At 37.0% G+C, this 17,848-nt stretch overlaps 1 protein-coding gene across 3 annotated transcripts in view; it reads right to left on the bottom strand.

Annotated features, from left to right (window-relative positions):
- The window catches only part of frem1a (Fras1 related extracellular matrix 1a), a 54,160-nt gene that overhangs the window by 28,021 nt on the left and 8,291 nt on the right, over positions 1 to 17,848 (bottom strand). Inside the window, exons 2-14 of one of the 3 annotated variants that reach the window (XM_052153835.1) lie at positions 13,409 to 13,858; positions 9,763 to 9,857; positions 9,299 to 9,612; positions 8,572 to 8,768; positions 7,238 to 7,561; positions 6,743 to 6,851; positions 4,038 to 4,169; positions 3,281 to 3,625; positions 2,091 to 2,233; positions 1,720 to 1,916; positions 1,453 to 1,543; positions 1,193 to 1,360; positions 715 to 923 (exon numbers count right to left, since the gene is read on the bottom strand). In XM_052153835.1, coding sequence (XP_052009795.1) covers positions 715 to 923; positions 1,193 to 1,360; positions 1,453 to 1,543; positions 1,720 to 1,916; positions 2,091 to 2,233; positions 3,281 to 3,625; positions 4,038 to 4,169; positions 6,743 to 6,851; positions 7,238 to 7,561; positions 8,572 to 8,768; positions 9,299 to 9,612; positions 9,763 to 9,857; positions 13,409 to 13,639 — 2,555 coding nt within the window. In that variant the 5' untranslated portion in view covers positions 13,640 to 13,858. Of the gene's footprint in view, positions 1 to 714; positions 924 to 1,192; positions 1,361 to 1,452; positions 1,544 to 1,719; positions 1,917 to 2,090; positions 2,234 to 3,280; positions 3,626 to 4,037; positions 4,170 to 6,742; positions 6,852 to 7,237; positions 7,562 to 8,571; positions 8,769 to 9,298; positions 9,613 to 9,762; positions 9,858 to 13,408; positions 13,859 to 17,848 lie in introns of those variants that run through there. The other 2 variants (XM_052153851.1, XM_052153843.1) reach the window with 2 other exon arrangements.

Raw genomic sequence — 17,848 nt, 5'->3', positions numbered from 1 at the left:
CAAAATGTGCCTTTTCATAAAAAATGTCAAAATTATTTTTAAACATTTAAAAAAAATTCAAAACACAGTCATCAAGGTCGAAACGTGTCCTATGTTTTTTTTTACATGACAATGAAATGGTTACCTGCATGTTGTTAACACCACGAGACATATCAAATATTCATATTCTAAAACAAAATAGTTCCACTTTTTATTTTTATTAAGAAAAAATCATAACAAATTGTCCTACTTATGCGATCAATAATATTTTCAAGAATTTCAGCATAAAATTAGACTTTTTTTTTAATGTCTCCAGACGATTATACCACTAAGATTTTGAAAATATCTAAATGATTTTGAACCTAGATTTTAATATACTGTATTTTTGAATAGCTCAATAGATCTAGACAGAAAACAGCATCACATCATTGACCCAAATACAGTATACATTTTATAAATATTTTTAAAACATATAAATATGTATTACTATATAATTTGTTTTGCTTTTTGGACATGGTAAAATAGTAATATCATGGTTTTTGTTGACATACACCATGGTATTCTTTGAAGTAACTTGGAGTACCATGTAAATATCTTTAAACATACTGTAAATATGCTAATCATTAAATACCATGGTATATATCAAAATACCATGGCATTACCATCTGATAACATCACTGTATCATAGTATCACCACAGCACTTTTTAGTAAAGGTATGTGGAACCACATCTGACCTAACTTTTAGGCTTTTCAGATCCCTCACTGTGAAAGTCTGGCCCGGACTCATGGGGGTGCCATCAAGGTAAATATTGCCATGCTGGGGTCCCGTGTTTAGCTGCACACACAGAGAGTCCTCTAATGAGTCCTGGTCAGTTAGACGAATGTGGTCTTCACTCACTCGGCCCTCTGCCCCCTCATGCACTGTCAACTGCTTCACATACACCTAAAAAGGACAAGAAACACATCCTAATTTTACCACTTGTGTTGGGGGGTTGTTTAAAATTGTATAATCAATAATTTTTCATGTCCAAGAGTGCATGGACTTCAACAGTGCAAGACATACTGTAATGTGACAAACTTTAACATTTAGGGGTGTGGGTTTAGAACAAACTCCTAACCCAAAATATGTGCAATAGAAAGCAAGCACCACTAATTATTTTGTGTATATACTCTATTATATATTTGGTTTTGGATAGGGTAGATGAGGGCTACCTCTGGTGCAAGGTTGTCCACTGGTAAAACCGTTATGTTGAAGCAGATTCCAGTGGTTGTGCTGCCTTGCTGGTTGGTCACTGACAGGACAAACTGGATGTGCTGGGAGTATGGCCCAATGTCCAGGATGGGTGGCATGTAAGCAACTTTCATGTAGTTGATTGCATGCTAGAAGGTTTGAAAGAGACATAAGAGAGAATTCAGTATTCACCTTCAAATACACAGGAAAATTATGTCTAACCCTATTTCAGAGTATTTACCTGGGTGAAAAGTCTCAGCATTGGGGCATTTGGGTCCTTCTTCCATTTTGGGATACTATCAACCATGAACAACCTTCCAGCATCTGACCCTCTGTAAATGAACACATACATCTCCATAAAGCTCTTTCAAGTATTCAACATCATCCTGAATTATCTTGTCAACTTATGTGTTGCAGGTAAAACAACTCTTTGAAGTGAATGGATGTGTCCTGTGGATTGTACGGTCTTCTAACAGATTGTTTGGAATACTGTAGCTTTATTTTATACCCATAGGTGGTGCTGTAGAAGGGTGGGGTGGTGACGGTGTATGTGAGCTCACTATCTGGTGACTCCAAATCAACAAAGTGCAGCTGTTGCTTGGTCAGGAAAATTACATCGGTCTCATTAACAACCAAGGATCTTGTCACACCTGGTGCCTCTTGTGGAGGCTGATCAGGGACTGGCTGAATTTGTATCACAATAACCTGCAAAGATCACCTGGTTAGAGAGTAACCCCATGTAAAAGGTTGAGAAGAATTATATTAGTGAATCAGCTGAAAGAGGCTAAGATCTTAGTAACAGTTGAATATCAATTATATAGATAGGTACACTACACCGATCACTGGGGGAAATCGATGTTCAGGAAATCAAGAAATTACCTGAGGGTCTGAAAGATTAGGAGGGTCATGAAAGTCAGACAGCACCACCTCAAAAGAGTCATCAAACACCTCATTGCCGGAGTGACTATAATAAATGATGGAATGGAACAGGTCTTTCTGAAGAAAACGGGTCACAGGGTAACCTGAAAAAAAGTGAATCTCTGCAATTGGAATGTCAATGAATATTCAATATCCCAAATTTATTTTGTGATGAAGTCATGGTGACAATGCTACAGTATGTTGTTTTGGGTGGTTGCTAGTAAGTTCCTATGTGGTTGCTATGGGATTTTTCACCAGTCATATGTCTGCTAGGGAAAAATCTGATTGTCAGATCACATAAAAAGTACATCAAGCAACAAAACTGTAGATATCATTCAAATCCAAAGCACAAACAAGCAGTAAGAGATATGCACCGAATTCGAATACTTAGGGTTAGGGGTTTGTTCAAACCATTGCCTTAGAAAACACTGCTAGCAGACATTTAATTTAGCATACATTTATTTTGTAAGTCGCTTTTTATTCAAAGCAATTTACAAAATGAGGAAGGATACAACATAAGCGATTCATCTTAAGGAGACAGTAACACAAAAAGTGCTGCATTACAAAGTTCCAATTGCATCAGAAAAGGGGTTGTGTTCACACATAACCTCTAATCTGAAAATTGCAGTACATTTTCCGGAAAACGCTGTTTGTGTGAAAGGGACTATTGACAATATTCATCCATAAATTTATCCTCACTTCAATGCATATTTTGAAATGTTAATAGTAATGGGGCTAAGTCTCCATCATTTTAAAAAAAGAGTCCCTTGTATGTTTTGGGTTTGTTTGTAGTTAAAAGTCCCGCATTATGCACCAAATCTTATTAGTTATTAACGATTATTGGGATTTCGGTTGAACAATAAACTTCATCTAGGGTTTTATTCATTTCGGTCTCTTGTAGCCTCTATGTAAGTGCCTGTCATATTAAGTAAAGACTAATAATGTTTTTCATATTCTATAAATCAATTTTATAAACTATCAATCAATTAATCGTTTATCTGCCTTTTCCACCACCTTAGTTATCTGTATCGGCAAAATCCACTATTGGTCAGCCTCTAGTGATGGCAATCAGCAATAACATCACTATTTCAAATGACAAATCTGAATATACACTGAGAGTTGATAGCTTTGAAATTTTAGCCTGTTCTCACCTGTAATTCCAGGACCTGGCATCTTCATGATTTCTCCTGCCTGAGGTGGTCTGGTGATGTTGAACATAATGTAGTCATCATTGGAGTCCATATCACAGGCTTGTAGAATGGATCCCCTCAAAAGAGCCATCTGACCTTCATACAGCTCCAGCACCATATTAGTGATGAGGAACGGTGGACTGTCATCTTTGGGCAGGATGTTGATGGGAAACTTGTGTCTAGTCTGATGCAAACCATCAGTAATCCGGAACGCTATATAATCTTTAGTAGTGTCACTGTCATCGTGGTGGTAGCTCACCACACCTTCCTTAATGTCATTTACAGTGAACATGAAACTTCTTCCTCCTATAATGAACATATAGTTATACTATTGTAGATTGTTTTGTACAAGGTTATGACTGAAACAATCGATTTAACAAATTAAAGGTGCTGTAAGTAATGTTTTCAGAATATTGCATATACAGTAAATATCTCTAATAATATTTCTTATGACAGATATCATTAAAATAGGTGACATCCTGAGAAACCATTCCTGCCTCTGGGATACAGCTGGGGGAGCAGCCTGCACTTTGTTTAGTCAATCAGAGATTGGTCTTTGCTTTTGTAATTTTGTAAAGGGCAGAGTTTTGGAGAGAGGGCATGTGGTTGAAAGGACTGGGATGGTCCAATTTAAGCAGAAGTCTAGCAGAAGTTAGGAAAATGGCTGAAATCACTTACAGCACCTTGAGGCCAAACTGTGCAAGTTCTATATGTGTACCTCTGACAGACATTCTCCCATGCTGAAGGCCATCTACAGTAATTATTTTCACAGCTTTCAGGTTGTCGTTGTCAACAATCTGCAACTGATCCCATGTGATTGGACGCGATTGACCTTCCAACAGGCTGAGACCTATTAATATGGCAGGTATAAGAAGAATCAATTACATCTACTGTATTTGCAATGCTGGATTTGTGAGTTTTAACTGCAATTTTTGACTCTCTAATGCTGTTTTCTCCAGGTATAATTGAGGAGTTGTCCGGCTCCAGTTCAAATTCCAATTTAGTTTGAAAATGAAGCCTCATCAAGTATGGTCTTAAATGGGTCATGTCATGAGGAATCAAATTTTCCTTGATATTTTGACATATACAGTAAGAGTTCATACTATTCATGAATATGTCTATTGTCATGACTGTTGTGCTTGAGATAAGCAGTTTAATATATTTGGATGAAATGTGTTGGATGTGTGTTATGTGTAAAACCTGAAACGCAGTTTCATAATATTGTGGAGCTTGTTCATTCTCTTCCGACTGAGATTCAAATATGGCTGATTTCAAGGGGCTGCACGCTGTTAACCAATCATTACAGTGATTGTTTACGTTGATGTTTTAAGAAGACGCTTAGGCCCAAACCACACATTTTAGACAAAGGGCCAAATGCCGGTGAAAAATTATCATATATTACTAAATTATGACCAAAATGTATCTTTTGATGCAAAAAAAAAACCTTCATATTATCAGTGGACCTCAGCCAATATAATAAAACTATTAAAAAAGAGCATTTCAGTATCAGAATCAGAATGAGCTTTATTGCCAAGTGTTCTCGTTCTCGAGTGCAGACAGAATATAAAAGTATATAGAGTGTAAATATACATACAAATAATAGGACATATAACAGAATGGCATATGTACATGCGCAAGTGGTAATATAAGTGCAAGTTAGGGGTACGTACAGTTATTTAATTAAATATGAGTGAATTTGCATATGTACATGAGATATCTATTTAAATTATTGCACTATGGGGGAGTCCTGAGGCAGTTTAACTGTTCATGTGGAAAATGGCCTGAGGGTTAAAACTGTTCTTGCGCCTAAATGCTCTGTAGTCCTGTCTAGAGGGCAACAGTTCAAAGAGGGATTGGGCTGGGTGTGTGGGGTTCAGAGTGATTCTACCTGCACATTTCCCCACTCTGGAGATGTACAGGTCTTGGATGGTGGCAGCAGGGGCGGACTGGCCATCGGGAGAACCAGGACTTTTCCTGAAGGGCCGGCAGCAAAACGGGGCAGAATGGGCTGCGATAAGCAGAAATGGGCTACCACGTTATTCAGAATGGGCCACAAGTTGGCACCACAATATGCCGAAGGGGGCAGCGATATGCAGAAATGGACAGCGACACGCTATAAGAGTGACAGGTCTGTAGTCATCAAGTCCTGTGGTTTTGGGGTTTTTGTGAACCGGAATGATGGTGGAGCATTTGAAGCAGCAGGGAACTTAACACAGTTCTAGTTTTCTGTAGAGGATCTGTGTGAAGATGTGGGCCAGTTGGTCAGTGCAGACATTCAGACAGGCAGGTGAAACACCGTCTGGGCCTGAAGCTTCCTAGTATTTTGTTTTCGAAAGATGCAGTATCATGTGCTGAAAACTGTTTTATCAGCTTTTCTGAGCAGCTTCTTTTAGCCAAACTATTTTTCAACTTTTCAGAGTATCTACTTTTAGTCAATCTGATCTCCCTAGTCAGTGTGTTCCTGGCCTGGTTGTACAATATTTTATCCCCACTTCTGTAAACATCCTCTTTGGCATTATGAAGCTGTCTGAGTTTTCTTGTAAACTGTGGTTTATCATTACTGAATAATAAAAATGTCCTAGTAGGGATGCAAATATCCTCACAGAAACTGATATGTGATGTTACAGTCTCTGTGAGCTCGTCCATGTCTGTGGTTGCAGCTTCAAAAACTCTCAAATCAGTGCAGTCAATGCAGGCTTCCTGATCTGCTTCATTAGTCCATCACTTTTTTAGCTGATTTTAGCTGCTGCTTGTAGGTCGGAAGAAGATGAACCAGACAGTAATCAAAGAGTCCTAAAGCTGCACGTGGGACAGAGCGATATGCATAATTTAAAGTGGTGTAGTAGTGGTATATTTCTGTCTCCAGTGGGGCATGTGATGTGTTGTTTGTATTTTGGCAGTTCATGAGTGAGGTTAGCTTTATTAAAATCTCCCAGAATAATAATAAGTGAGTCTGGGTGTTGTTGCTCTGTGTCTGTCATCTAATCAGCCAGCTGTTGCAACGCTGCATTCACGCATGCTTGTGAAGGGATCTACACACTCACCAGAATAAAATAGGAAAACTCCCTTGGTGAATAGAAAGGCTTACAGTTTATGATGACATATGACAGCACATCTTCTTCAATAATGTTACATCTACACACCAACTTTCATTGTGTTGAACCAGAATGTTCCACCACCTCTTGATTTCCCAGATAATTCCACAACACGATCCACTCTGAACAGCCGGAAGCCCGGCATATGAAGCGTGCTGTCTGTAATGGCTTCATTTCATGACCCCGTTAAACAATAATTGTATTGTACTTGCAGCCCACTACCTTGCAAATATACTTTTTATGAGAGTTATTAAAATGAAGCAATGGGAACAGAGTGGATGGAGTGGGATGTAAATGGTATGAGAAAGTTATATTACACAGTACATACCCATGTTCCAAGATACCCTTGGTGCATTGGTATCAGCTGTCCTGACTGACACATGTACCATCATAGGCTGGCTCTTCACAAAGTAGAAATCATACACCTCAAACTCTACCTAATAGAAATGAACAATTAATGACACTAAAAAAATGACAAATCTGTCATCATTTACTCACCCATATGTTCCAAACCCATATGACTTTCTTTCTTCTGTGGAATACAGAAGGAGATATTAGGCAGAATGTTAGCCTCAGTCACCTTTCACTTTCATGATGGTGAATGGCGACTGAAGCTAACATTTTGCCAGCTCTTTCTGAGTTCCACAAAAGATAGAATGTCATATAGTTTTGGAATAAAATGAGGGTGAGTAAATTATGAGTTTCCCTTTAAATGCAGGATAACAGTTATGTAAACTTGAAACTTAAGATTAAATTCAAAGCTTAAGAAAGAAAGCGATGTTTTTAACAAAACTTCTGTTGAAGCTCATGTTAGCACTGTTACCTCATAGTTCCGGCGCTGTGTGTGGCTGGAGTTTGGTGGTTGGTAGCTGATCAGCATATCATTGAGATCCACCCAGGTGAAGGAGGAGATTGGTTTGGTGTGATCAGACAGATGGGTGATGAAGCCCTCTCTAGGAGGTTTGGTGATGTTAAACACCAGCCTCTGGTTGGGTGTTTCGGTGTCCTCTGCATCCAGTGTTGCCGTGGTGAGTGGAGTCAAAATGAACTGGTCCACCTCCAAGATGAACATGGACATAAATGCAGGCTTGGGTGGCTGATTGGGCATGGCATCTTTAATGGTCACAGGGATCCAGGCCTGCTCTGTCTGGAAGTGATGTGGATAGAACAATTGTTATATCATTTTATTTACTCTCAGGTTGTACAAAAGCCATACGACATTCTTTCATCCATGGAAGCCAAAAGGAGATGTTAGGCAGAATGACAGGCCAAGTCACCATTCGCTTGTATGGAAAAAAGATGCAATGAAAGTAAATGAAGACTAAGACTAAAGGCCCCATTACAGCCTATTTCAAGCAAAATCAAGAGTGACATCATTGCAAATAAATTCTGGCCAAAAAGGTGTTATTTAGTTTGTTTTGATGGTTCAAAACAGCTTGGCAGTGCATTTTAAGGAAAATGTCTTACTGGCTGGTAAACACCTTCTTACTGCCATTGGTCCACGTCACCCGGTGCTCCACCTACTTTAAGGCTGGAAGCTAATTCTGATACATTCTTCAGTCAGTTAAGATCAGGCAACATGAATACACTGGTGTGCAGATTTATAAACCTGGTGCAAACTTACCTACATCTGTATGATCATTCACGTAGAGGCTTTTTTGAAGACCATGTTGTGTTCTTTTTTTTAATTAGTCTACAAAAGGAATCAAATATACTAAAAAACTCTTAAGTGCCAATTCATGCAGCTGTTTGATATGTTGCTTCATACTTACCATCTGCAGCCGAAAGCAAGCTGAATTCACACATTTACATTTGCGTTATCATCATTCTTTAGTCTGCATATTTAAAATAATATGCATCCTCATATCTAAATTATTTTTAAAATGCCTCCTCCCAGTGCCGTGGCCAGTGTCTAAATGTTCACAAACATTATACCATTGATTGACTGTTTCGAACGTCTTTTTAGCTCTTAGTGAAGATTGAAGTAGAGCTTTGCAGTGAGTCCATTGGAGCCTTAACATACATGCCTAATGTCTCCTTTTGTGTTCCATCAAAGAAAATACTGTCATACTGGTTTGAAACAAAAAGTGGGTGAGTAAATGACAATGAGAACTAAAATTTTTGCATGAACTATCTCTTTAATTGTACAATGTATACCTGGATGATGCTCCTGCTTCTCGTGTCTGTGAGGTCCAGTCTAATGGCAATATAGTCTATGTTTGGAGATGGAGGGTCAATATGATGGTAGCGAATGCCCATCATGAGGAAATCACTGCAGGGCACTTTGATGATTTTCAGCAGTTTCAGTCCCTTTAGACAGTTATCACTCTTACAGTGAGCTCTAGCTTTATTGTCTGCAGGGAGGACAGCAGAAATTGTCCAAATGATTTAAATAAAAAAACAGACTGTTAAAAGATTGCAATCATTTAATTTTGACCAGATAAATCAAACAGGTGTTTAATTAAATTCTGTTATGTACTCAAAACATTTTTAAGTATTTTCATGTATTATGAATTAATACTGATAAAAAACATGAAAAAATGTTTTAATCGTAAAATACCATCTGCAAAAATCCATTGCCTTCCTTCCAGTCCAAACAGGTTTAAATATAAAAAATTAAATAAAATTACTTTGTACATATAATATTTTGTGTATTTATAGTCATTTTAAAATATGATGTAGTTGTTTAATTGTATTTAAACAGCCTTTGGGCTTCCATTTGACATGAATTTGAGTCAAGACAATATGTAATGTATACAGTATACCCTTTGACATTATGTTAGTGCAACTGGAAAATATTTCATAATATACTACTGTACTTCTCAATCAACCAACCCATTAAATTTGGTGTGCAAATATTGTGCATTGTTTGTTACGATTTTACCCAGTTGTCTTCGCAGAGGAACAAAGCTGTCTGGTTCATCCCCTCTTGGTCCTTCTGGTTTCTCAGGCTCTCCAGTGACCAGCTGACCATGACCAGGTAGATGTGTCTCCAGAGTAGTCACCCAAACTGTGCACTCAATATTATGTCGGTGCTCATAGTGAAAGGACACCACATTACCATCCATAACATTGGAGAGGCCATAGAACTCTGGCACCTCAAGACTCAGTGGTCCCAACTTAATCACATTACAGTCAGGTTCCATTACTTCAATATGAAGAGAGAACACCTCAGTGTAGGTTTCTGTCTCTGAAAATCTAAACAACAAACCTTTATGAAATGTTCACATTCATAAAAATAAAAATAAATTCCAAATGAAATATATTCTGTTCAACTTCTATTGCGATATTGAACAAATGTACTACTCATACAATAATATTAGTTTAAAACAGCATGGAAAAACATACCTGTATAGACGAAGTTTAACAGTGTCCTCTTCTAAGATAGGACAACCATTATGAGTGTATTTTACTTCGTCAGCAAAAAAGTGACAGTCAAAAACCTGTCAAATGTGAGAAATATAACAGAAAATAACTGTATTACAAAGTATTACAACACAATCTTAATAATGTTGCTGGGGTTCTATATCTGAGAAGTTGCCGAATAACAATAAGCATAATTTTATTTAACATCAGATTTTTGCTTAAAATGTACTATGATAAGTACAGTAGTCACCATTGCTGTTGAGTTTTTCATCATTATTAATCACATTTTAACTTTTGCTCCATGCTGCTTAAAATAGATTTAGTTGAAAGTCCTGACAATGCTAGCCAAACAGGATGGAGTGTTTTTATGAAATTGAAATTCAATGCATAAATCTTAAAAATAGCCTTTAATATGGGCATGAATAAATTACGCAGATTACAATGTAGCCTACTGTTTATTCTTTAACTTTTTGCCTATTTTATTTATGCTGCTGTTGTATTTGTTGTGCCTTTTGAAAAATAATTTACTATTATTATTATTATTATTATTATTAGAGAAGCCAATTATTTATTGAGAGCTCATATTATTCATAAATTGTTTTTGGTTGTTACCGTTAGGCCTATTGTGGTTTGTGGGTTATATATAAATGATTTTATTCATAAAACTCAAGAGGCAGCCTTCACATCGTGATGCATCAAAATGTATCCAAATTTCTTTGTTAAGCATAGTAGATCCGAACTGTTTATGCCTCGTCGCGCTGGACAATTATTTAAGAGGAGGATAGCATCCAAAGTTCCAGTTTGCTTATTGCTCAAGTGCACTCACACTCATTTGTGTCTGTGGTGGCATCCACTAATATGGCATAATAGTTGTTATGGAATTAGTAACTGGAATTTTGTGACATCTTAAAGCTTGGAATTTGTGATGTAACGTCTGTCGGCTATATAAAGCCCACGATTCTTCAGGTTTACTTGCCTTAAGGTGATGACTCTTTCGAGACCACTTCACGGTGAAAGTTCTGCAAGGTAAATGGGGTGGTGCGGTAGTGTTTTGATTGACATTTTATTGAGATTAGAGATGTTTTGTTAAGTAATGTGATGTAAAGCATATGAGGTGCTTGCCATTAGATTCGTATTAGTTCATAGTTTGGGTGAAATACTCTTAAGGTAGTAAACATAACTTGACGATACGCTGACTTTTGTTTATACAACATAAATTACACACTTTCATACCTCAAATTAATTTTGAAAAAAATAAAATAAAATATGTTATAACTTCATATTTCACATTTGAGTTAGGACTGTGTGTAATTTATGTTGTAGAGCAAAACATCCATGTATCGTCAAGTAATGTTTACCGCAGACCTTATTTTACACATATATTCAGAAACCCCATTATAAAAACCCAAAGCAAAATCCAGAGAGAACACATGCTGAATTTTATTCTGGGTTTTTGGACAACAAGCTGAACTGCTCTATAGCTGCAGGCCTGAGGTCTCCAAATGGCGGCAGAATCTCCAAAAGAGGGTGGAGTTACTCCAGAAAGGGGCGTGTTACTACACAAGGGGGTTACGCCAGCTCCAATAGGGGGCTTCACTTCCACTCATGCTTAAGGTTCAAGAAAGGGTTAGGTTAGGGGCTCACTATTTCTTTGCTGGCAGTTTGGAGCTCTGCCTGCAGCTATATCCTTCTTGCATCAGGAAAGGCACATATATGATCCTTGAATGCTTTTTTTCTTTTTACGTTTCACCAATTGGTTTAACATAGTTATGGCTCACAACATGGTACAAAACAAATATAACAATCAATTTGTCATAAAAAACCTATATCTGCAATAATTTTCCAAGAGTACAGTAGCTGCAATCTTCATTTCCACATTTAAATACTGTACTGCACTAATGTCATGATGATTTTTTTTTAATCTTATTTGAATGATTAATTAAACAATGGATAAAAAAGACATGGATTGTAGATTGATTATTGACGGGTTGCGGATGGAATACCAGAATATAGAGGTTAGTAGAAAGTTAGGGGAACATTAGGAGAATGTTAGGGGAACATTGTCTTTCTGTAAAAAAAAATCTAAAAAACATCTTGGCTAACCAAAAACACCGGGAACCAAAAATTGTTAGCTGGGTTGTAGGGCTGTTCTCACAGAATGTGTTTTTGCTTCTTTATCTTTGTCCTCCTTGCCTAATACTCACCTAATTGTTTGTTTATGTTGTATGAAAACACTACACCACATACTGATACGTTGTGTAAAGGTAACTCTTTAATTGTCTCTTATTAATGACAAACAAAAACATATAGGATAATTTAAATGGTTTGTATTAGTATTAATGGACCACACAGATTTATAGAATAAAATTACTTGTGCAGTGTATTGAGGATCAAATTAAGCTGAAAGAAACATCTTATATTTCACAATTCAAAGCAATTGTGTACCAAAGTGTTAAACCAACTTAATGTGCAAACTAGTATTGAAAATCAAAATGAGTAGAAAGAAAATAACTTTAACCATAATGTAACACCATAAAAATGTATTTACAATAACACAATACTAACTAAACAACCAGTGGGTCAGTGGTAAATGAAAATGTGTGTACACTATATATTGTAGTTAGTGACTATTTTAAGCTTTTAACGGTCATCACTACCAACAACAATCAGTTTTAAAGACTAAAACACTTCAAAAACCACTGGGACAAACATTGTTAAGTAGGCAAGTAAAAAAGACCACAAGTGTGGGTATTGGGACAGGCCCAATGTCCCACTTATTTTTTTAAACAAATAAGCATATGTTATTATCATGATTATCATAAACATATCATTCGGATACACAGGCAGAATTTTTACTCATGACACAAATTGTCAATTTGATGGCAACACAGCCAATTACAGCATTGATTACAGACCCCCATTTAACTACAGAGTGGAACTCAAGTGTGCCAAAGATACCACAAAATTATCGAACAGGGGGAGATGGCAGGTCTCATTTACTATTATATTACAACAGTAATCACAAGAAGTCTTTTGAAATATATAGTTGACTCGGAGGCCGACAGAAAGCCACAGGGTCAAATTCACTTGAGTTTTAGCAGCCTTTAGTTTCCGCTGCTTTCTGAAGAAGGTCACAATTACCAGCCTCCAAAACAGATGTGTTGACCAACTATGTAATGAATCACAGAACAGCCATTACAGACCTGAGGTGAAAAGCAGCTGAACGCATCTCAGCTTAATGACCAGCAGGGATGTGCCAGATCTGTCCAAGGTAATCATTTTGACACAACCATGTGTTGATGACAGGCTACTCTGACTTTAATTACACAGGTATCAAAGGTTGCACACGTTATGACCCTTAATGAGCAATAACAATGTTTTGTGCACAGCCAAGCTAAAGGGGCCATGAAACTAAAGCCACATAATAGAGGTCTATGAAATTTGTTTGATTTGCTAAGGCAAGCATCACTATTGCTCATACTTAAGGTTATGGCAAGTTTTGATCGGACAAGTAACAACCACCTTTCTGCAGAAAATTGAAATGCTGTCAAATAGAGGGAAACTCTTTGATGTGGACAGTAGAAAAGAATAATTAAAAAAATCTGAAAACATGGTCAAACGTTTTTACCTGTGGGGACAGCGTGCCGACCCGTTGTGTAATGGGCTCGTTCAGCACAACTTCCACCTTGCAGACATCCTTTGCTTTGGGTATATGAAACTGGAGGTCCCCCTCCTGTAGAAACGCTGACTGCCCCCTCTTCACCCTGAGCCCAAAATTGGTCTTCACCAGAGAGCCCTGAATGTGGTGAAAAAGCCCCAGAAAAAGGAAAGAAAGAATTGCCCAGGGTTTTGGATCCATCCTGTTCAGTTTATGAGGATCAAGACCTCAGTTGATATGAGAGAATTATTGAATTGAGGAACGATTGTTTGGGCTTGCTGTGCCTGGTGAATGTTTTCATGCAAAATCATCTTCAAAGTTCCTTTCTTCTAGACTGAGAGGGTCATAAACACTGCTTATGGGTTTTCAGAACATGATGTCAGTATCCACACTCTCTCTCCATTGATGTTCAAGTAATATCTGAAAAGATAAGCAAAGAGAACAAAATTTATTACACTTTATTTTGTTGCATAAACACAAAACACTATATTCTTGCAAGTTGTGGCTGAGGTAAGGGTCGGACTGGGGAACAAATTAAGGACAGGAGTCTCACACTCATCCAGACCATCCCATAAACCCATAACAAATTGGGAAATCGGACTAATTTTAATCACAGGCCTGTTTGGACTAAATATCTCCTTAATGTGGGCAGAATAATTTTTATTGTATTAGTGTACCTATAGAGCACGCACAGTACATGTTGTTCTGGATATATGAAACTCCTGAATCGACTTTATACTACTTTAATGACAAATACTGGGGTAAAACAAAAGGGAGCACACACTCACTGCTCTTTGCTTTTGAACTATCCAAGTCTGAACATTATCACAAGTAAGGCTTAAACAAAAATATAAACTGCAGATATCATTTTGATTAGCCTACAAGTCAGGACTGGCCCGTTGTTTTGAATGGTCCTAATGCCGAGTTTACACTACATTATTTTAAGCCCGATGTCCGTTCGCCTACAGTTTTGTGGAGATCGCCAACAAAAGCCTGAAATCATGGGCAAATCGGAGCTCGCTCCCGTGAGCAACGATCGCTATGTATGAACTATCAAAGACGCTATTTGAGAGAATCAGTGAGATATTTCGAATGTTAAATATCTGGACCTGTCTGCGACTCCAAATCGCGCAATGTGAAATATGTTTTGACTGAATACAATAGCAGCGTTGACCTACAGCCAATGAGAGAGCAAGAAACGGGGCACGGGAAGTTTCAGTGGGAGGAGTCCTGATGTACCTACAACAGAACATTAACTAGCATGGCTGCGGTATCAAGAAACTCTAATTGGACTGAAGAAATGGAGGAAAAATTTGTGGAACATTGGCTGGAGCACCAGTGCCTATTTGATGTTTCCTCTGAACTGTACCACAACCGGGTGGAGAAAGAGAAGAGTTGGAGAGAAATTCCCAATTCTCTTGGACAGTTAGGTAAGCAAATAGGTAGATTTTTCAGTCGGAGATACTTTTTCATATTGTAACCAATAAAATATATGATGCCTTGAGGTGATTACAAACATACACATCATATTCTAAAATGCATAACATATGATCATGCATTTGTTTTCGTATCTCGTATCACTTCTCGCGTGTACTCTGTGTTGAAACGTAATTTGGAGTCCAGGCAGTGTCGTCGGGGATTCGTCAATAGTGAAATGTCTTGTAATGTGTTCACCCCTGTCGCGGATTTGTCGTGTAATTTGAAAACGCTATACTTCCATGACAAGACAGACAGTTTTGTAATATGAATGGTACCACGATCTGACGTCTTTGAAAGTCGTGTAGTGTGTAGGAGCCATAAGCGTGATCATGAAAGCGGGCGCTATCGGTGTAGTGTTAACATTAAACATCCATAGAATAATGTAAACATAACATGATCTTTTTGATTGAAAGCACTAAAGATAAGCAAATTAGTGGGGTTGCAAAATAGGGTATCACACTGTAGGACAGTCAACTATGCTTTCATGCTTATTTAGTGCAACAAATAAGTCATTGTGAAGGAAAACTGTGAGGTGCCGACTTGTGTGTAACAATGAACAAGAAAGAAATATATACATTATGTAGAATTTGTTGAGCGGAAAAGTATTTAAGAAAATAACTTAAGTAATTAGTAATGTGATTATTTTATCAGCGAAGTAATCAGTAATCTGAATAGTAATTTGTAGTTAATTACTATTTTTAAGTAACTTACCCAACACTGATAATAATAAACTAAATAAATACAAGTAATAAATATATTCTTTGTTATTATAACTATATAATAACTATACACACAATCCTCTTTAAAGAGCAGATCTATGCCGATAAACTGGTCATATTTTCACTTGAGTTACTTTTTCACAAGTTTTCATGTCAACAGTTGTTCTCGAGATTGTTCTTGAGAAAACTTGACAAATGCCATGCTTTGACAAGCACCATAGGGGGCTTCGCTCAGGGCGCCATACAAGCTAGAAACGCTACTGCTCACAGAAGTGAGTTGTCAAGTTAAAAGATGACCTTTGACCCTAGGTAATCTCCAGGCCCTGGAATGACCAATTTGAAGAGCAAGGCTGTCTCTATTGTCAACACTGAATATTCTGCTAAAGAGGGTTAATTTTGTCACCTGCAGTTAAGTGACCTGCTAAACACAGGCTCAAGGGCATGATAAATGGTTTCCACCTTGCAGTCTCAATCAGCTGCATTCTCCCAGGCTTCATGCCTCAAGTACTATTTTACAAGTGGAATTGCAAAAATAATCGCTATTTTCAAACAGATCCAGAAATCTCCCCCAATCTTCCATTGGTTACACAAATATACAGTATACTCCTGCCTCAAAATCAAACCATTGTTCGAGCCCATGTTGCTGTTTTGGGCTGGTAGGCTGCTCAAAAAAACAAAAATGTTTTGAAAGCATCACAGAGCCACAGCGTAACACTTTTAGGTTAAATCAACCAACAAAAGGCTTACTTATCCTCGTACGACCCTGCTCACACATACGTCGAATTTGTATTTTGGCTTTGCTATATGCAATGCATCATTTAAATTCATTTAAACAGACTGTGCGGTCATTAAAGTGTTAAACTTTAATTTAAACATGTGACAAAACAACATGGCGCCGACCACAGCGGTATTCGTCTTTTGGAGAAATGCCAACAAAACTAAATCCAGAAAGAAACCTAATTAAGTTTTTACATTTAATCTTGTTTGAGTCATCAGATTACAGTCTCTAATTTCATCCGACATGCCATTTTTTTTATTTATTTGAGAGATTTATCATGAAAAGCAGTGAACACTAATGTGTACAGTACATTAGCAAATTTTTCATTAGAAATTCTATATTTATAGTGTATTATTATATTAAAAATTAAATTAGAGACTATAATGTGAAAGCTTAAACATTTGCTTTCAGAGGCTTTATATGTGAAAATAAGGTGCATTTAGAACTGTTCTGAGACCAGTGTGGACAGACAGCATGCTGGAGGTTAAGCCACTCACTAAATAGGGAGCTAGGGAGCAATCACTCATAGAATCTGACCAAAAGTTCAGTTTTAGGCTGCAGATGATGTTTGGACCCCTCAGCGTGTTTGGCAGACATGGGACAGTGGTAATCAGAACATAGATTCAGATATAATTTCATTTTAACAGGGTTGGCAGTGATTGGATGATACTGGCAATTACTTTGAATCAGAATGAATTATGCAAATTTCTGATGTAATATCTGTAACGTCACAAAACATGAATTCGCAACACTTCCAGAAACATAATAAACAAGTTAATAAAAAATTTTACTTCTATAGCTTGGTATTATTTAGAATTTCACAAGTTAGTCCCACTGTTCACATATGTTGCCATTAATATTTATGAAAACTATTAGCTCTAGAATGATTATTTATTTATTTTTGCATGTTTATTTGGTGCTTTTAGTTACAAATAAAAATGGAAAATGTACACAGCAGTCACGCTCGGGTCTCAGGAGGGATTCATCTGCATATTAAACTTGGATACATGAAATAAATTTAACATAGCAAATTTACACAAATGCTCCTTATATTCGAAAATACTAATATATATATATATATATATATATATATATATATATATATATATATATATATATATATTTCCAACACTGCACATATGGATTTTATGTTTGCCCTTCCTCTTTCAGAAAATTTAAGTACAATTCTTTTTGCAGCTTATTAATCAAATCTGTTTTATCACAAACAAATGAACTTATATCAGACTTTTGGCTCCAATTATTCTACAAATCCACTAAAAGCAAAGCAATGAAATACCCTTGGGATTTACACAATAAATTACTATGAATTTGGGCTCACTGGATCCCATTTGTCATGTCTTATTCTGGCATCAAAACATCTGGAATTAGTCTGTCTTTGTTTACTCACTAATGTGTTTTCTTTAAAAAGGCCTC

This window comes from Xyrauchen texanus, chromosome 2 (assembly GCF_025860055.1).
Source record: "Xyrauchen texanus isolate HMW12.3.18 chromosome 2, RBS_HiC_50CHRs, whole genome shotgun sequence".
NCBI classification, from domain to species: Eukaryota; Metazoa; Chordata; class Actinopteri; order Cypriniformes; family Catostomidae; genus Xyrauchen; species Xyrauchen texanus.
Note: the sequence above shows the minus strand (reverse complement) of the source record. Positions and strands in the feature narration are given on the sequence as shown.